We start from the raw sequence: 21,821 nt of genomic DNA, 5'->3' as shown, positions 1-21,821 counted from the left end.
AGTTTTGTGCTTAATTGAACTTTAAAAGTATGATAAAGCTACTGAAAGATTTGTGTAAAGTTTAAAGTGGACAGTTATATCTACAATCATCATTGGATTATGTGCATAATAATGCTGAAATCAAAGTAGCTTAGAATGTTACTAGTCAATATAATCCTATGTTGCAATCTTTCTCACAAAAATATGTACTGCTTATTGTATTTTGATTTTAGATTTTATTATTATTTGAAAAATTGCAAAAATATTTTCAGTATGTTTTGATATAAACTTTGAAAATTTAAAAAGATTTTATTTCTGCTTTATTTTCGATCACCGAGCTGTGTGAATTTAAAATTGATAAAATCATGGATTTTATCATCTTGTTCAAAGTTTTACCCATGAGTTTAAGTTAATTTTGCTTGTTTTACTTCAAAATGTTGGTTTTGAAGGGTAATTTATAAATTTTACAAGGTTAGTTGGGTAAATTTTTATCCATTCGCTATCATATGTCTTCATTTGCTATGTGTTTATAGCGAATGGAACCCATTCGCTAATTAATTTTAGCGAATGGTGACTCATTCGTTGAGATGTCATACGCTAATTTTGTAGCGAATGAGGACTCATTCGTCAAATGGAACAACGAATGAATGGACATTAGCGAATGAACCCATTCGTTGCCTTGGAGTTTGTGCCAAGGTTGTACGAGGTATAAATATCAGAACATAACGAATGGCACTCATTCGTTCTTACACTATTGACCTCGTTATTCGTTCTCTCCAAAAGTTACTCTATAAAAATTTTTCAAGAATCATTGTGTGTTCAATCTGTGATAATCATCATCTTTCAACCCTTCTAGGTAGATTAATATTCACTTTGATGGTTTATATGCAGATTTGGGTGATTTAAGACGGCTTTGACGGTTAAAACCTTAACGGGCTGTTAATTGAGCAATTGACAAATGAAACTTCTTTTAAAATGAATATAAAAGACATCTTATACTATCAATCATGTATCGATGCTTATAAAACCTATGTTGAATGTTAATTGATATATTCTAGGTGGATTTGAAATTTGAATTGCATGTTGACTTTTCTGGGTTTGAAATTTGAGTTTGACCCATTTGCTAGTTACTTGTCCATTCGCTGTAATTTAACCATTCGTGTCTATTTGCTACAAATTATTGTTGATTGTTACGATTGGTCTTCATTCGTTAGGTTATCTAGTGAATGAGGCTCATACTCTATATTGTGTAGCGAATGTGATAAGAATGAGAAGATCATGTAGCGAATGAGTCATTCGCTAATTAACTTTGGCGAATGAGCATAATTTCATTCGTAGTGTTTTTTTAATTAATGAGGGAAATTTGCTCATTTTCATGTATATTTTTAAGTCTAAACATGCTCGTTTTTACAAAAATGGCTGAACAACAACAGGTAAATGTTCCTGAGGGTCAGCAAGAACAACCAGAGGTCACCAAGCACAGGTTATACAACAACAAATCGAAGCACCTGATACTGAGCCCGAACTACAAGAAGATCAACCTGCTTCTACAATTGTTCTTATTGTACATCGGTTAGCTACAAACCATTTGATAGAGTCTAGAATCTGGATTTAAACAAACAATTCAATTAATAGAACATAATAACCCGATTCAAGATGGGAGGTCTCCAATTACCCAATTCAAGATGGGAAGCCTTCGATACAAAGGTTAAAGAAAACCTAATGTTTAGATAATAATAAACATGGGCATCCTTCTCATTTCTCAACGAGAACAGAAGATATAAATAGACACTAATAAGAATAATAAGTTGCCCTAGACTTTAGCTACCCTTTATTAATAGAATAATAACTAGCCGTAAATTTCAGCTACTCAAGCCACTATCCCCTTTTTTGATAACTGATTTGACCAAGATATGGAACCATATGACTGTTCATTTTACACAAATTACAGGGAACATGGTTCTTGGCCAAATTAATATTTTATATGCACAAAGTATTATCGTCAATTGCCTGCAGCAGGTCATCAAACATGGACATTAATTTGAAGTAATTGTACAAAAGATAAAGAAAAGGCAGCCCATAAAAGCATGTCAGCACAAGATATTGAGCGCATAGTTGGTTAACAACTACCAGTCTGTCATTCAACGATCATTAGACATTCTCTAGTAACCGATAACCATGTGATGTGATCAATGATATTCACCAGATTCTCTATGCAAACTTCATGAATATACTTATGATTTACCATTTTTAGCTGCATTGTTGTTGACCGAAACTGCATGACAGTCAGATTTAGTCACAAGACTGTTTTCATTGGAGATCTTTGCATCATATATTGCATCATTTCAGCCATTCACAATAACTGTTTAGTCTTCTTCATCATCATCCTCATCATCAAAATCAGTAGAAACTGGGTGCCCGTTAAGATCCACATCTATCCCATTAACCTTCCTCACAAACTGTCCCCTAACACGCGGTCGTCTCTCAGCTAACTTTTTTCTATTAATATATCTGATTTTCTTATCAAAGCATCTTTCTTTCCTCTTCCGTCTGAACTTAATCAAAGCCGCTTCTCTACGATCAATCGATTGACTTTGACCCTTTCCGTCATTGGATGACATGCTTCCATACGTGGACCATGGGTGAGGCATCTGCCCAGGTTGTATGTTAAGATTGATCGATGGGTAGTAAGGGAATGATGTCATTCCAGCCATGTGATGAGGTGGATAATGTGCATGATACATTGATGATGGCATCATAACCTGATTCATTGGTCCATGAAGGTAATAAGGATAAGCTGAATGTGGATTAAAACTGTTACTGTTGGGAAACTCGTCTATCTGGGATTCTTCACCAGATGTCTTAATTCTTTTTTGGATGTTTTGACCGTGAACGGTGACAGGTGGACTGTCCATGTCAGCACGTAAGTTTGACTCTTTGTGAGTTCTTGATAGCAGAGTAGTTTCATCTACAGATACTAAAACCTCTGTGTAGGGGTATGGTACTAAACCCGGTTTTACGACCCTAAATTTATTATGTTTGGCTTATTTTATTATATGGACTAATACAATGTTATTGGGCTGAGGGGGTTTTGTGGAGGTAACCCTAACTGGGCTAGGCCCATTAGGGTACCATGATGGTGGCCATGAGGCTCCCTATATAAGGAGGTCTCCACCGGGGTTGGTCATTCTCAATAAGAGCCACCACCATATTTTTGTGTCTGTGAACAAGAGATCCGGGAGATCTCTTAGCGGTCACCTCCACACCCCCAAAAAGTCATTGCAGATCCCAACCAGCCGGAGAAAAAGATCAAGACGTGGTTCGTTCATCTCGAAATATGTGGAAACATCGTCATGGATCAGGTCAGATTCATCTCGTGCTTCGACACTCTGGAACCTTTCTCGTGGGCTTGCTCGTGTTGACATAGGTAAAAAACGCTGAAGATTGACCTATCATTAGTTTACTCTTCTTTGGGTTAGATGTAAGTTTCCCTGAAAGAGGTAACAGATAACGGGTCAAACGGATTCGAGTCAAAAGATGTATCTTTTAGTGTAACCCAAAATGGGAACCACTTTTTTCCACCTTTTAGAACTATTACATAACCAGACCCTACTTATAGTTTTGCTATTGGTGGGATAGCCACTAGGCATGATTAATTGATTGATTGATAGAACTATTATATAAAGTATAAACAAGTAGGTGTTAAGTGTGAGTTATGCTAGTTGGTTAACCGTTTAAGATCATTAAACAACAAAGCATGCTAATAGCAAATAAAATATGGATTGAAGGATCTTTTCACCTTTTTGATGGTCATTGGTTTCTGGCAAACTAGATCTATCATTTGATAATATCACATTAATCTGAAAAGCAACAAGCATAATTAGCAAGTCAAATTAGTTACCAAAGCACATAAAAAGAAAAAAAAAAAAAGTCAACTTCAGCATAAATGGATTTTGGGTTATACAGTTTTACATGATCCATATATTCAAATCTGATTTTTCAATATTATGCACATTACCTTTATAAAGTAAAAAAATAAAAAAAATAAAAAACCTTAATTTCACCTCATTTGCATGATGGATTGATAAAGACATCTCTAGATTGGCACTTTTTCTTGACTTTTCATCCAAATCATCATCTGAAAACACTGTACTGTTTGTGTTAACATCACTATGGTCTGAAAATACCAGATCAAATTTACAGGTCATCATCTTCTTCTCAGTCAATCCAAGCTGCCAAACAGAAGATTAATAATATTGCAATGAAAACTAGTAACACATGTATACATGCAATAATCACTTGAACAAGATAATAATAAACAAAATCATAAGTTCTCATATTAATAAGAAAATACAGAATGAAATGTTATCTGCATACCATTCGTCTTCTCCTCCACATGTGTGTCCACAAATTCAAGAGCTCGTTAGTCCTTAAAGGCTTCACAAGATAATCAGCTGCTCCAAGGCTTAAACACTTGACAACAAGGGGAACTTCATCCTGTGCAGACATCACTGATAACAAAATAAATGATAAAAATAATAAGGTTTTGTTCCAAGCACGAAGAAAAATGAATTCATCATCACCAAACTTACTGATAATGGGAATTCGTTGCAACTCTTTCCTCATTATGCGTTTTAACATCTTCAAGCCTTTGGCTTTAGGAAGATCAACTTCAGAAAGAATAATACCTATGTTTGATCCCTCAGCATTCAAGGCATCAATCACTTGCCTTGGCGATTTCACTGAAATCACTGTAAAGCACAAAAAATACTCATATAACAATTACAATCAAGGAGAGATATCTCAATAACAGTGTTGTAAAATCGGCATTAGTCGCTGATTAATCCAAAATCAGCGAACGACCGATTCAATTTCAGATAACCAACAATTGGTCAAAGCCGGCCCAAATTGTTCAAAATCGATCTAATTTCAATCAAAATCAGTTAAACTTAGGTCAAAATCTTTCAAAATTAGTCAAAACTTTGAAATATTTGAAAATTTATGCTTACTAATCCAATCCGATTAATAAATCTGAAAAATTATGTATAAAACTTTGAATTTCTGTGTGTGTGTAATTTTGAAAAATTACATATAAAACTCCAATCCGATTAATATTAGTAATCCCTATTAATCGAGCGCCTAGCGAGTGCTTAGTAAATTTAGGTTAAATTTCAATCAAAATAGGTTAAGTTTAGGTAAAAATGTTTGGAATATGATACTTATTAATCCAATCTGGTTTGAAATTTGTGAGTGTGTATAAATTTGAAAAATGAGATATTAATATTTGTGAGTTGTGCAACAGTGGTAGCAGTTAGATCTAATGTAAGAAATGAATAAGATAAGCATACCTTGATAGGAGCATTTGAGTATAAGCATCCTTTGAATCACAAAGTAATATTCTGACTTTACTCCGATCAATAATTCCCATTGGCTCCATCAATCTGACTCTAGCCTTTATAGCAGCAGCAGCAGTTATCAGAGAAGTTGGATTACACCATGAGTAGGAGTAGAGTTAGGGTTTCTGATTCACTCCTCCATTGCTCGATTTCTAACCGTCGGAAGTTAAAGAGAAAGAAGGAGATATATTTGATTAGCCGTGGATGTGGGCAGGGGCAGTGTGGCCTTAGATGACGTGGATAAAAGGTGCAGCAAGTGGATGGATAGTGGGTTTACGGGAAAGATCTTACCACGTCAGCCAGAGACACGTGGGTTAGGCTGACTGGAGTAAATTCTGCTTTTGCTTTTCTTTGAAATGCCAGGTAGATATTCAAATGCTTTTGGTCTATGAATTTTTTTAAATAATATTATATGTCGACACAAGTTGAAGAAATCAGATTTAAATTACATTCACTGTCCACATATGTTATTGTTATAATCGATCCCCTCAGTTGTTTACTACCCAGCACTATCACTTCAAAACAACGAAATCGAACCACAAAATCAAATCATAATCATAAAACTGACAATAAAACAACAAGTTTAGGGTTAATTGAAGATGAATTGAGAGATTATACATTTGGTTGATTGATTAATGATGCGACAATGAAGGAACTACCCTATTCTTCGATTTCAATATCCGTCGTTTAAGCTCTAAACAATAACAATCAAGGTTGATTGATTTATGATGTGACAATGTAGAGACGTGGAACTAGTTGTGTGAGTCGAACTCTCTGTGGAGCAACTATTGTACTTAGCGTTGAAGGTGGGAAGGGTAAGAGGAAAGAGTATATTAGGTCTAATATTCGTTAAACGTTGTTTTAAAACTTAATGGTTAAGAGGCTCATTCAATTATTAAGATGTGTTTTTTTAATAACCAAAAACTTTTAGCTCTAATCGATTCAAATGTTGCATCTTAATAGAAGCATTAAGATGCTACCAAAGACCCCCTATGTATCTCATATGATTTTCATAATCTTATTAATACTATATACCATCTCTAGGACGGATACAAATAAAAACAAATATAATCCCTATTGCCTAACTTGTATGCAAATCTTTTTCTAATTATCTTGTTTAATGATAATCAAAGAAAAATGATATATTCAGTTATAAAATCTATTAAATTAATTACTCAAACCTTAGTTTTCAAAGCATCATGAAGAACCTTATAAACACACTTAAAAGTTAAAACAGAATCCAAGTCAAGTCAAGTCAATAAAGAGACCCATGCTTCCCATCTATCTTCCATTCTAGCCCACCCCGTCACTAATAACAGCCCGCCTGACCTAACCCATCACTAACAACGGGGCCACTTGACCTAACCCATCACTAACGAGGGACCGAACATGTAACACCCCGACCAAAGGCGGATTATACATCGGGGCGCCACATATTGTTTCATTACCCGTGACACTATTGGGTGTCAATATTTAGTAAATACATTCATTCGCGCACGCGCAAAGTAAACAAGAGATAACATAAATCATCATAAATCAATATATTATAAATCATAATATTCGAACAGCAAAAACTTGTCTTGATACATTTTAATCTAGGTCCAAAATAAAGAAAACTTCCTACGTGTCCACAAGCTCCAAAACAGCTACTGCAAACCTGAACATGTGTTAAAATAAACGTCAAACACTTGCGTGTTGGTGAGAAATCAAGTTTAATACAATACATAGATAACCATAAATCTGCGCGCAACACGTGTATGTCTGGTGTTTAACAAGGGTGTAATCAGATTGTGATCAAGCCTAAATAGATCATAGCTCATAGTTCATAGTTCAATCCGTGCTCCCAAATGAGCACAAAAACGAGAAAACATCTGTGCAAGTGTAAACAAAGAAAACCGTAAACGATAGGTCTCCCGTGTTCATCTAATGGATCCATGAAAACTTCGGAATAGGCCGAACAAAGCGGTTAATGATACACACATACAAATAAACAGCCAAGTAAACGTCCTCAACACATGGGATACTGCGCGACTAAAGTTCATAAACAAGTTTAAGACTCTAAGTTTGTACGAACACATGAACATCCCAAAACATTAAAAATAAAAAGGGATTAGGTACGAGATTACTCACTTGATAAACGGTGCGGTGTAAGATAAAGCAAGAACCAACTTTAAACAAGCACAAGTTAACCTATAATTAAAGATTATTGTTTTAACGATTGGTTTTAAGTCTTGAATATAAGTTAGCATAATTAATAAGTAAATTATTATATATAATATATATTACCGGAAAAGCAGGGCAGAACAGGGAGGAAGACGGAGGCAGAGAGGGAGGCGGCAGAGAGAGCAAGGAGCAAGAGAGAATAGGAGAAATTAAGTGTTTGTGTGTGATGTGTTAGGAAAAAATAATATTATTATTTATAGAGAAACCCTAGGGATCACAATCCCTAGAAAAGGGGAAAAGATCTCCAAAAAGTAAAAGATTCCAAAAGCAAAAGATATGGCAGCTGCAGGGGGCAAGATAAAGCTGACAGGGAACAGTAAACAGGCATGGGAGGGTCAGATAAAGGTACTGGTCAAGCATGGAAAAGCAGATCTCAAAAGATAATGTCAGCCACCTTTTTTTCTGTCAACCAATGGGGTTGGTGCGCATGCTGCGCCGAAAGTAACTCTTCAGACATAAGACAGGTTAGGTCAACAGCACAGAAGATAAGACAACACAAAAGCAAACGGCTAGATTAAACAGAAGAAAACTCAAAGGGTTTAGCGGGAGAAGGCTAAGGCGCGCCGCGGGAAGAATCACATTTCTTAGCGCGCCGCGGGAAGAATCACATTTCGTAGCGCGCCGCGGGAGGAACTACAATTCCTAGCGCGCCGCGGGAAGAATTATAATTCTTCCCGCGTCGAGGGATGAACTACGATTCTTAGCGCGCTGCGAGAAGAACTACAAATCCTTAGCGCGTCGCGGGAAGAACTACCGTTCTTAGCGCGCTGCGAGAAGAATTACAATTCTTAGCGCGCTGCGAGAAAAGTTCGTCTCGCGTATCGCTGGAACAGATGGTCTTCACGCAGGCTTCCTAGAAAGGAGTCTGGCGCGTGGAGCTGCGCAGACAACCTTAGGCGGGAAGAAACAAAGGACAAGGAGAGAAAAAGAAGGAAACAAGGCTTAAGGGCGGGACGGCGACAAGAGGGAAAAGAAGGCGGAAAGAGAGAAGAAGAGGGACGGGACGGCGGAAAGAAAGAGAGAGAAAGAGGCGGGAAGGAAAATATATATTATTATTAAAAGTAAAATATAAGTATAAATAAATATTAAATCATAAAAGAAAGAGATCGGATCAGAGAAACGGGTACCTGGGTCGGGTCGGATCGGGCAGATGTCACAGTCTCCCCTACTTTAAGAAATTTCGTCCCGAAATTTATCTCGAAGTAGGTTGCGCAGAGAACAGGTGCGGGTACTTGATCTTCATTTGATCTTCCCTTTCCCATGTAAACTCGGCTCCGCGCTTGGACTCCCAGCGAACTTTCACGATAGGGATGCGACTGCGCTTGGTTTGCTTAACCTCGCGATCCATAATCTCAACAGGCTTCTCAACGAAATGCATAGATTCATCAACTTGAACTTCATCAAGTGGAATGTGAAGGTTCTCGTCAGCTAAACACTTCTTGAGATTGGATAAATGGAACGTTGGATGCACATTACTGAGCGCTGGCGGCAGGTCAAGTCTGTAGGTGACTTTTCCTACACGCGCGAGAATCTTAAATGGTCCAACATAACGAGGAGCAAGCTTACCATTCTTCCCAAAGCGGACAACACCTTTCCAGGGCGACACTTTGAGGAGAACAAGATCACCAACTTGAAATTCGAGAGGCTTCCGCCTACGATCTGCGTAACTCTTCTGTCGGCTTCTGGCAGTCAGCAGATGATCACGGATCTTGGCGATTTTATCGGTTGTCTCTTGAACAAGTTCGGGTCCCGTGATTTGAGCTTCACCCACTTCGCTCCAACAAATCGGGGAGCGGCACTTACGACCGTAAAGTGCTTCAAATGGGGCCATACCAATACTGGAATGATAGCTGTTATTATAAGAGAACTCGATCAAAGGCAGGTGCGAATCCCAATTACCTCCAAAATCAAGAACACAAGATCGGAGCATATCCTCAAGAGTTTGAATAGTTCGCTCAGACTGACCGTCAGTCTGAAGATGATATGCCGTACTCATGTCCAAGCGAGTTCCTAGCGCAGATTGGAGAGATTTCCAAAAGCGAGATATAAAACGGCCATCGCGATCGGATATGATGCTCAAAGGAGTACCATGGCGGCAGACAATTTCCTTGACATAAAGCTGCGCGAGATGCTCAACACGGTAGTTTTCACGAATGGGCAGAAAGTGAGCAGACTTAGTCAATCGATCCACTATTACCCAAATGCTATCATGTTTGCTTGCTGTCAAAGGTAACTTGGTAATGAAGTCCATCGCTATACTTTCCCATTTCCACGTAGGAATTTCTGGTTGTTCGAGCAAACCAGATGGGCGTTGATGTTCAGCTTTTACCTTAGAGCAAGTCAGGCATTTAGCTACGAACACAGCAATATCCTTTTTCATACCGGGCCACCAATAAGTAATGCGCAAATCCTTGTACATCTTATCAGCGCCGGGATGAATAGAATACCGAGATTTATGCGCTTCACTCAGGATATCAGCGCGAAGATTCTCATCAAAGGGAATCCAGATGCGATTAAGATAGCAGAGAATTCCACTCAGATTAGGAACAAAGTGCGCTTCCGCGCCACACGCTAACTCGGCGCGAAGGTCACCATTACTGATGGATGCGCGCTGCGCGTCACGAATACGCGATTCAAGGTTGCTTTGAATCGGCGCGAAGTGAAGCTGCGTGTGCGGAAAAATACAGTTAAGCTGGCAGGGTTTTCAGCTGAGCGCATCGGCTACCACATTAGCCTTACCAGGATGATACCGGATCTCACAATCGTAATCGCTGATGAGTTCGTTCCATCGGCGTTGTCTCATGTTAAGTTCCTTCTGATCAAAGATATGCTGAAGGCTTTTATGGTCAGTGTAAAGGATACACTTAGTACCATAGAGGTAGTGTCTCCAGATCTTCAAGGCAAAAACAACTGCACCAAGTTCGAGATCGTGAGTTGTATAATTCTTTTCATGAACCTTGAGTTGCCTTGATGCGTAAGCGATAACCTTGCCTCGTTGCATAAGAACACAACCGAGACCTTGGTTGGAGGCATCGCAGTACACGACAAAATCTTCATTACCCTCAGGTAGCGCAAGAACAGGAGCTTCACACAACAAACGCTTGAGCGTTAGAAAGGCTTCTTCTTGCTTCGAGCCCCAAATATACGGTTTACCTTTGTGCGTTAGAGCTGTTAAAGGCAAAGCGATTTTCGAGAAGTTCGAAATGAAGCACCGGTAATAACCAGCTAAGCCCAGAAAGGAACGGATCTCAGAAGGAGTGGTCGGCGTAATCCAGTTCTTGATTGCTTCAATTTTGGATGGGTCGACATGAATACCCATCTTGTTCACAACATGACCAAGAAACTGTACTTCATCAGACCAGAATTCACACTTGGAAAGCTTGGCAAAGAGCTGCTCGGCTCTAAGCTTTTGCAATACCAATCGGAGATGTTGCTCATGCTCGGCCTTGGTCTTAGAATAAATCAGAACGTCATCGATAAACACAATCGCGAATTTATCCATGAAAGGCCTACACACCCGATTCATTAGATCCATGAAAACGGCGGGTGCGTTGGTTAAACCGAAGGACATGACCAAGAATTCAAAATGGCCATAACGAGTACGAAAAGCAGTCTTGGGAATATCTTCATCGCGGATACGCAACTGGTGATAGCCAGAGCGGAGATCGATCTTGGAGAAACAAGAGGCACCTTGGAGTTGATCAAAGAGGTCGTCAATACGCGGTAAGGGATACCGGTTTTTAATGGTGAGTTTGTTCAACTCGCGGTAATCTATACACATGCGAAACGATCCATCTTTCTTTTTAACGAACAACACCGGAGCACCCCAGGGCGAAGAGCTAGGGCGAATGAATCCTTTAGCAGTCAACTCTTGAAGTTGGCTTGCCAATTCTTGCATCTCAGCGGGCGCAAGACGGTAAGGAGATTTGGCTACGGGGGAAGCACCAGGGACTAGATCAATACGGAACTCGACTTCACGAGCGGGAGGGATACCAGGAAGATCATCAGGAAAAACTTCAGGGAAATCACGCACAACAGGGATATCGCGAAGCTTCTTCTTTTCTTCAGCAGGTTTAACCACATGGGCTAAGAATGCAATACACCTTTTCCGCATGAGCCTTCGGGCTGCGGCGCAAGACATAAGTTTAAGACCGCGAGAGGGTTTTTCGCCGTAGATATGAAGATCACCATTCTCTCGAGGTATGCGAATCATCTTCTTGGCGCAAATAACTTCGGCGCGATTATGCGTAAGCCAGTCCATACCAATGATAACATCAAAGCTTCCAAGAGGCATGGGGATGAGGTCGATCAGAAAATCGTTTTCGTTAAGGTTAAGCGTGCAATCTTTAATCACTGAGTTAATTAAAACAGTTTCGCCATTAGCCAATTCAACTGAAAAATTTTCTTTTAAATCGCTGCGCGGTCGCGCAAGCTTCTGCTCAAACGCGCGAGAAATAAAACTTCGATCGGCGCCAGTATCAAAAAGTACAAAAGCATAAAATCCGTTAAGCAAAAATGTACCATTAACTACGTCATTATTCGCTTGCGCTTGGTGCGCGGTTATGGTAAAAGCTCGTCCGCGTGTCACTTGGTTCGAAATCTGGGTCACCGGATTCGCTTGCGTAATCTGAACTTGTAGTCTCGGGCACGCGTTCCGGAAATGACAGGGATCACCGCAGTTGAAGCACGATCTGGGTCGTGGGTTTTGGTAGGTTGGTTGTGGGTTCTGCGGGTAGACTGGTGGGGTTGGCGCAATTGGGTTGGCGGGAGGGACTCTACAGTATTCGGCAGAGTGACCAACGCGGCCACATCGGTTACATTGTCGACACGGGGTTTGGGTTGGGTGGTGAAGTCTACAGGTTGGGCAAAAGGGTTGGGTTCCTGTGTAAGGTTTCTTAGTTGGCGGGGCAGGGAGTGCTGGATTGGTTAAGGCATAGTTGTGGACTACAGGAGGTGTTGGGTAGGCTGTCAGGGGGGTAGGCGTGTAAACTTGAGGTTGGTAGATGGGTTGCTGGACAATGGGCGGGTTGGTAAGCGCATAGGCTTTGCGCCTGCGCTTGAGGTTGTTACGGTTTGAGGGTTCTGGTTTGGTTTCTGTTGGTTCGGGAACAGTCTTGGTGGATTTGGTCTTCTCAGATCCCCGCAGGAACAGGGTTCCTGCTCTGACATGGTTGTCGCTGAGCACAGCGGCCAACTCGATGGCGTCAGAGAGGGTAACTGGGTTTCTAGCCCATACAGAATCTTGAATTTCCATGGGGAGACCCCCAAGGAATTTCTCTATGGCTCGGCGGGAAGGGGTAACGAGGTGAGGGACAAGCAGGCTTAGTTCATGGAAGCGCGTCGCGTACTCGCGCGCTTCACCGCTGTATTGCTTAAGATTCCAAAATTCTTCCTCCAAGCGCTTAACTTCGTTGGGAGGGCAGAATTCTCGCGTCAGAATTTCCTTGAATTCCTCCCAGAGCATGCTGGAAGCAGCTTCTGCGCCACGCGCATGAGCTACTCCATTCCACCATGTAAGCGCTCTAGATTCCAGGACACTGGAAGCATATAGGGTTCGTCTGTCAGGAGGGCATTGGGTGTGGAGGAAAGTGTTTTCTATTTTCTCAAGCCACTGGAGCATCACGGTGGCTCCTTCAAGACCTGTGAACTTTGGAGGGTTACCCGCGTTAAAGGACTTAATGTTGTAACCAGAGGTGTTGGTATTGTTTTGGTTTAAGGCTTGGGCTATTGCGGCGGCCATTTCCTGGGAACGTTGCAGCGAACGTCTGCGCGCGGCTTCTTTCTTCCTAAGATGGCGAGCTGATAGCGGAGGCATTCTATAAAAGTTTTAATTTTTAGTTAATATCTTGGTTTTAGCGCAAAGTATAACCTCGAAAAGCTTGGTTTCGCGGAGTCAGTTACTGTCAAAAGTTAAAGTAAAATAAATGACCCAAAATGCAGACTTTAATAAAGGTAACAAATTCGAATCAAGAAATCGACAATTCATGTATCACCATGACTTTCCGAATTCCCAATTTAAAATATACGAGCAAACGAGTATTGGAGATTGACGATTCATGTATCACCATGACTTTTCAATCTTCAATATAAAATATACAAGAAAATGAGTATTGGAGGTTGACAATTCATGTATCACCATGACTTTTCAAGTCTCCAACCTCAGAACATAATCGTAAATGGAAATTGAAAATCAACTATTCATGTATCACCATGACTTTTCGGATTTTCAAATCCAACAAACGAATATGTAAGTAAAATCAATAAAAATCGAAATTCAACAAAAATCGAAATATCGCGAAATAAAACATAAAATCATATACTGCGCAAGCGCGAGCATATTCATAAATAACGAGTAATTAACAATAAGCGCACAAACATGAGATTTCTCTCATGCGCGAGAAGGGACTCTTAGGTATTCTAGGCCGTTACGTCTAACCACCTATCCTAAAGTCAACGAGCTCTGATACCAATCTGTAACACCCCGACCAAAGGCGGATTATACATCGGGGCGCCACATATTGTTTCATTACCCGTGACACTATTGGGTGTCAATATTTAGTAAATACATTCATTCGCGCACGCGCAAAGTAAACAAGAGATAACATAAATCATCATAAATCAATATATTATAAATCATAATATTCGAACAGCAAAAACTTGTCTTGATACATTTTAATCTAGGTCCAAAATAAAGAAAACTTCCTACGTGTCCACAAGCTCCAAAACAGCTACTGCAAACCTGAACATGTGTTAAAATAAACGTCAAACACTTGCGTGTTGGTGAGAAATCAAGTTTAATACAATACATAGATAACCATAAATCTGCGCGCAACACGTGTATGTCTGGTGTTTAACAAGGGTGTAATCAGATTGTGATCAAGCCTAAATAGATCATAGCTCATAGTTCATAGTTCAATCCGTGCTCCCAAATGAGCACAAAAACGAGAAAACATCTGTGCAAGTGTAAACAAAGAAAACCGTAAACGATAGGTCTCCCGTGTTCATCTAATGGATCCATGAAAACTTCGGAATAGGCCGAACAAAGCGGTTAATGATACACACATACAAATAAACAGCCAAGTAAACGTCCTCAACACATGGGATACTGCGCGACTAAAGTTCATAAACAAGTTTAAGACTCTAAGTTTGTACGAACACATGAACATCCCAAAACATTAAAAATAAAAAGGGATTAGGTACGAGATTACTCACTTGATAAACGGTGCGGTGTAAGATAAAGCAAGAACCAACTTTAAACAAGCACAAGTTAACCTATAATTAAAGATTATTGTTTTAACGATTGGTTTTAAGTCTTGAATATAAGTTAGCATAATTAATAAGTAAATTATTATATATAATATATATTACCGGAAAAGCAGGGCAGAACAGGGAGGAAGACGGAGGCAGAGAGGGAGGCGGCAGAGAGAGCAAGGAGCAAGAGAGAATAGGAGAAATTAAGTGTTTGTGTGTGATGTGTTAGGAAAAAATAATATTATTATTTATAGAGAAACCCTAGGGAACACAATCCCTAGAAAAGGGGAAAAGATCTCCAAAAAGTAAAAGATTCCAAAAGCAAAAGATATGGCAGCTGCAGGGGGCAAGATAAAGCTGACAGTGAACAGTAAACAGGCATGGGAGGGTCAGATAAAGGTACTGGTCAAGCATGGAAAAGCAGATCTCAAAAGATAATGTCAGTCACCTTTTTTTCTGTCAACCAATGGGGTTGGTGCGCATGCTGCGCCGAAAGTAACTCTTCAGACATAAGACAGGTTAGGTCAACAGCACAGAAGATAAGACAACACAAAAGCAAACGGCTAGATTAAACAGAAGAAAACTCAAAGGGTTTAGCGCGAGAAGGCTAAGGCGCGCCGCGGGAAGAATCACATTTCTTAGCGCGCCGCGGGAAGAATCACATTTCTTAGCGCGCCGCGGGAGGAACTACAATTCCTAGCGCGCCGCGGGAAGAATTATAATTCTTCGCGCGTCGAGGGATGAACTACGATTCTTAGCGCGCTGCGAGAGGAACTACAAATCCTTAGCGCGTCGCGGGAAGAACTACCGTTCTTAGCGCGCTGCGAGAAGAATTACAATTCTTAGCGCGCTGCGAGAAGAGTTCGTCTCGCGTATCGCTGGAACAGATGGTCTTCACGCAGGCTTCCTAGAAAGGAGTCTGGCGCGTGGAGCTGCGCAGACAACCTTAGGCGGGAAGAAACAAAGGACAAGGAGAGAAAAAGAAGGAAACAAGGCTTAAGGGCGGGACGGCGACAAGAGGGAAAAGAAGGCGGAAAGAGAGAAGAAGAGGGACGGGACGGCGGAAAGAAAGAGAGAGAAAGAGGCGGGAAGGAAAATATATATTATTATTAAAAGTAAAATATAAGTATAAATAAATATTAAATCATAAAAGAAAGAGATCGGATCAGAGAAACGGGTACCTAGGTCGGGTCGGATCGGGCAGATGTCACAGAACACACACCCTATATCTTCCAATCAGGATGATTCAAAGCAAAGTTAGAATAATACGAATAACAACATTTTGCATGAATTAGTTCATTTTCTACATCAACAATAAAAGAAATAAAGATGAGATTTTTGTCATGGATACCCGTATCCGTACCGATCTAGTCTATTCGGTATGAGTATTGGCACTTATTTTTATTGATTTTTCAGTATTTTGCACCCGTTTGCAATATATATATATATGATTTATTTGGATTCTTCATATTTATTATTATCTAATATAAATCGTCCAATCCGTAACATCATTGGACATATTACGAATTGCCAAGTATCGAACCTTTCATTATATTAACTATAACTTCGAAGTATCGAGCATCATCATCAAATCGGTGACCACTTTAAGTTTACTTTAATATTATGGTTTATTGGTTTTATTTTTGGTTTTGGCTCTATGTTTTGGTTGTGGTAAGTAATATCACTAAAAGATGTTTCAAACGACTTGATTTTTGTTAATTGAAAGTTCAAACACTTCAATTGAGGCACCGTTTAATCGTTTGGAGCACCTTTTAAAGGTAAGTTTTACGTTAATCGCAATGTTTTCATAACCGGGTCGGACATCAAACCGGATGCATCACTGGTTCACTGGTCGGACCGATTGAACGGGCCTACTCGAATTTAAGAACCGGATAACACTATAAATTATTTAGAAATTACACAATATATAAAATATAATAAAAATTCCAGATGTTTAGGAATATAATTAAAAAAAAAGACTATAATCAAATTACGAACATATTCAAATTACGAACATATTGATAGTCCAATGTACCACTGGATTAAGTGTTTCTTACAATATTTATTACCTTCAATTTTTTCCCACGTAAACTTAGTTTACATATGAATAATTATTTATTAATATATTGCTGCTTACCAGATTTGCACACAAGTTGTTAGCCCAACTAGCTTTATGCATTCCTTTTAATTAGCAGGTCTTGAGTTCGATCCTTTGTTGCAGTACCTGTTGTTTTTATATTGTTTTTATATTTAACAATTTTCCAGTTTTACTAACTTAAGTGTGAGCCGGTTCTTCTTGACTACTCGGGCCGGCTAGACAACCAAATCCTGGTTGAACCGGTCGGACCAGCCGGTCCCAAAAACAATAGTTAATCGACTTGTATCATTTTTCTGATTAAAAGCTCTAAACATTAGTTTGAAATTCGAATAAAATTTAACGCTATTAAGATTTTTTAGCGGAATGAGAAATCTTTTTTTAAAAGATGGGACCCTCCAGCAGGACTATTCTTGGTTGAGATTATTATTGGCCAATGACAAAAAAGAGGATTAATAAAATTTAATTTCGTATAATAATTATAGAGTAAAGTGTCATTTTCGTTTTTGTGGTTTGGCAAATAATGCGAATACAGTTCAAAAAGTTTAATTTTTTGCATATGGATCATCCACGTTTCCCAGTTCTTGCCAATTACATCCAAACCACCAACCCCGTTAAATTGAATCGTTAAGTCAGGGGTGGACATGCCTTTCCACTCTTTCTTTATTATATGAGTACAGTGTCAAAATCGTCCTTGAGGTTTGGTCAAATTTGCGAATTTCATCCAAAAATATTTTTTTCGCAATTAGAACCTCGATTTTTCCCAACCATTGCCAATTTCGTCCAAATTGTTAACTCGGCCTAAATTCAACGTTAACTCAGAGGTGTTACTGTCCTTTTACATGTTTGTTTACATTATTATTATTGTTGTTATATGTTTGTTCGATGGCATATACACCATCTAACGATTCCTATGTTTGGATCCAATATAATATGCGTTTGTTTATTCTTCTTTATTTTTAGTCATACAAATATGTTCGCATTATATTGCCAAACCACAAATATGAAAATGACACTTTACTCTCTAATTATATATAAAAATAGTTATATATGTTACGAAATTAAATAATTAAATAAATAGTAAACGAGCCGAGCCGAGCCGAAGTTAAGCTTGATCTCAAAAATTTCTCACGAGCCCAAAAATTTTCTCATTAGCCAGGCTCGAACTTTGGATATAAAGCTCAAAACAAATCAAACTTGAGCTCACTTAGCTAAATGAGTAGAGCTTAAGCTCGACTCACCTCTTTTACACAACCATAATTGGGTAATGGATCAAAAGTGTTTTTGTCCACTTTTGTTAAAAACATAAATATCATGCCATAAGTTATTCAATAATGATATACATCTTTGAATTACCGAATTTAGGAGGTGTGCACGCATATTTAGAATCATCATAACAGAATTTAGTGTATGTTTTGTTGGTGCATCTTGGCTTACCACCGCTAATATATGTGCTGCTCACGATCATATATTTATGCTTATGAGTCCTCTCACTTGTCAAAAACTCGTCAACTGATTCATCTTTGTGTTCCCAACTTTGATCGTCGGCTTTCTCAATTGCAAATAGACCATCTATGTTTGTCACGTTTGCAACACCTTCGCACCACCATATGTAGTTGCTTGTCTTCAAGATTTTAAGTTTGAGTTTTTGAGAAACAACCTTTAATTACGTTATCATCAATCATGCAATCGTAATCCTCACTTTTAGCATCTTTAGGGAGAGGCTAAAAACGTTTAGAAACATACTCAATCAATTGTCATTTCAGAATTTCATCATCTTTCAGAAACATTCATTTCCTAACACATTGTATATTCTTCACAAAATATTCTTATATTTTTCATCACCAAAAAAGTTTTTATAATAAGCTATTTGTTTTTTATTTCATATTATTTATTTTATAAATTTCTATAAACTTTTTACATTTTAAAAATAATAATAGTTTAAGAATTTCTTAAGTTCTTAAAAGGAAAAAGTTACACAACTTACAAAAATCCAAAATAATATAAATAAGAAAAAAAAGGGAAAAAAAGAGAGGCATCCCCACTATGCTCATCCCCATGTTCTTTTTTTTTTAACAACAATTTGGACCATAGATCATTGTAGTCTTTAGGTGCTTCATTCTAATCAGTTAAACTATAGATCATTGGCATTCCCATCTTGTAAAAGCTCAATTTTGCATTCATTCTTCCTTCCTGCCTCAATTAAAACAAGAAAAACCAAACCTCCAAACTCATTCATATATACAGTGGCGGATTGCCGGACTTAGCCTAAGCTAAGAGCCTAAGAGGTAGCCCGCGTTACTCTTCAACTTTCTTGACGAAGTACATTTTAAGTGTAATTATTTTTTCTCTGTTTTATGTATCTGCTACCTCTGAACAAAATTCTTTTAGTCCATGCCACCTTTTAACTCTTCTTGTAGATCTGCTTTCCATGGCCATGGTTGCCAACGCACCTAATGGATACGGATCGAGCATGACATACGCATACATCATTGAAGATGCTCTGATGCGGTCAAAACGGAAACAATCACGTAATAGCACTACTAATTGATGAAAAGTATTAGTTCAATAATTGTAATAAGCAAAAACTAGATTTTGTTGATAAGGAATAACCTTAATATTAATTAATATTTATATTTTGAGTTGTTCAATTTTAGTTTTATAGACAAAAAAAAAGAAGTATTTTTAATGAAAAAGGTTACAGCCGTTCAAAAATATAAAAATACCATAAAATCTAGTATAAAGTCACTACCAACTTAGAAACTACTTATAAAATTTATAAATACACCATTTGCAAAGGTGTTCCTCTCATGAAAAGATAACTGAGAAAATTATTATTTGCGTGCTTGTGGTTTTAAGTCGGAGGCATAATGAGTCTTCGAAAAATTTTTTGAACTGGTTGAGTCTCTATGGTTTAAAAAATGAACCATTTGAGTCCATGTCGTTACTTAACTTTCAGGATAAACTTTTATTTTACTGAAACCACAGGAACTCAAATTGTTTGTTTCCGAAATCATAAGGACTCAAATTGTTCGTTTATGAAACCACAAGGATTCAACCAGTTCAAAAATTTTTCAGGGACTCATTTTGTCTCCGCCCTAAAATCACAGGGACGCAAACAGTAATTTTTTCAAGATAATTTAAATTATGTAGTTAAAAACTTAATTTAAGTTAGTGTTGAAAAACAAATACAGTATAAATTACTGCATAAACAATAACGCCTTGTTCTTGAGTTTTTTAACCAAGGAAATAATAGGAAAGGAGATGGAAGGATAAGAAAGGGAAGGGAAGGGAAGGAAATTTTTTTTAATTAGGTGTGTTCTTTAGTTGGAAGGAAATTAGAGGAAAGGAAAGGATAACTATGTTCTTAAATTGGATGGAAAGAAAAGGAAAATAACACTTTTACAATTTTACGCTTCATCCATAATGGATTAAAAAAAAAACAAACACACACTTTTAATAAGCAATAACGTCTCCAAAAAATAACCAACTACTTTTAACAAGAAATGCAACGTTCCAAAAAAGTTCAATTCGGTTTCCAAAAAAAAAACATGTTTAATCAAAAGTTTCAAAACAAGTTTCAAATCTTATTCTCATGCTCCCATCATTCTACGTAACATATTCACCCGCTTGTTAAGAGGACAACCAAAAAGAGCCCGTGCTTTTTCCGGGCGCTCAACCAAAAAAAGATATGCATCGAAGATTTCCTCCTCTGACACTATGCCCATAATCTCCAACTCTTTGTAGATTTCCTCCTCTGAGTAAACACGTGCACGAGAACCTTCCATTACCTTGCATAAATCCTAAAATAGTAACAAACAACATGTATTAGGCAACAAAATCATGTGAAGATAAATATATAAATTTTAGAAAAAAAAATTAATATTAAAATTTGATTGAATACCTTTGTGCTTTTATCAATAGCATCAGCAACATTGTTAATTGAACTCATAAGTGTTGTTGTAAATTCATCATCCTTCTCAAGCTTTCTTTTCTTACTCTTCGAAAAACTTGGATACTTGGCTTGCGAATCAGGTGTCTCTGATACAACATGAATATCGTCTGCACTAGTGATATTCTCCAAGGTAATATCGTTGGTTTCCACCATTTGATCAATCTCATCAATTGTTTCTGGTGTATGATCATTTTCTTTCAGTCTCTTGTTTCTCTGTTTTGCAGTTTCTGCTCTAGCACCTGTAGCTCTTTCTTTGGCAAACAACTCTAGCATCTCGTGGTAATGAAGAATTGGTTTATCCCTCCATTTTGCAGCTCTGGGACTCTCCTGTTTACAAAATCATAAAAATTACAGATAAAGGATAATTAAAAAAAATTAATGTCCAACTATATGCAAGGTCTACCTTGATCAATTTTTCCCAGACTTCTTCCTCTGCACCAAGTAATTTGGTGCTCAGATCCCATGAAAAACTGCTCATTGAATCTCCTTTAAGAACATCATAGAACTTAGAAAAATGATATTTGAGTGTTTTTAGTCTATTCTTTAAATGGTCTTTTGTGAGGTCCATTTCAAAAGCTTTGCTTAGTTCCTCCACCATGTTGGTGTAAGCTTGGGGAGTAAACGTGCCATCAATTCTATTACCGTTGTCTTTCTCCGTAATCATTGCCTGCAAAAATGCGGTGTCCATTGGAGTGGTCCAATGAAATCTTGTGGACGTTCCATCTTTTTTGCTCATGGCTAATTTCTGCATAAACATATGAGAGTTTTATTCACAAATATGTATTATTAGTAAAATGTCTAACATAAACACTCATTATAAGAAACAAATATATGCTAAAGTATACAACTAGCAAATCCATATGCTAATAATACCCATTACCATTTCTGTCATTAGTGTAATCCCTGCAACAATTTTGTTCCA

General features: G+C 38.2%; 1 protein-coding gene across 1 annotated transcript; it reads right to left on the bottom strand.

Annotated features, from left to right (window-relative positions):
• Positions 1 to 2,345: 2,345 nt before the first annotated feature.
• LOC143628269 (two-component response regulator-like APRR1) lies at positions 2,346 to 21,791 on the bottom strand. Its single transcript, XM_077097904.1, has 12 exons — positions 21,780 to 21,791; positions 21,303 to 21,644; positions 20,849 to 21,226; positions 20,571 to 20,747; positions 18,615 to 18,668; positions 18,439 to 18,568; positions 4,572 to 4,730; positions 4,357 to 4,490; positions 4,044 to 4,211; positions 3,779 to 3,839; positions 3,376 to 3,470; positions 2,346 to 2,963 (listed from the first exon to the last, which is right to left on the bottom strand). The coding sequence occupies exons 1-12, from the start codon at positions 21,789 to 21,791 to the stop codon at positions 2,346 to 2,348; spliced, it is 2,328 nt and encodes a 775-aa protein (XP_076954019.1).
• Between the last annotated feature and the right edge of the window lie 30 nt (positions 21,792 to 21,821).

The sequence above is a fragment of the Bidens hawaiensis genome, unplaced genomic scaffold (genome assembly GCF_021521415.1).
Source record: "Bidens hawaiensis isolate Kalapana, Puna unplaced genomic scaffold, B.hawaiensis_p1.1 tig00004864_1, whole genome shotgun sequence".
Classification (NCBI taxonomy): Eukaryota; Viridiplantae; Streptophyta; class Magnoliopsida; order Asterales; family Asteraceae; genus Bidens; species Bidens hawaiensis.
This window is presented reverse-complemented; position numbering and strand designations above follow the sequence as displayed.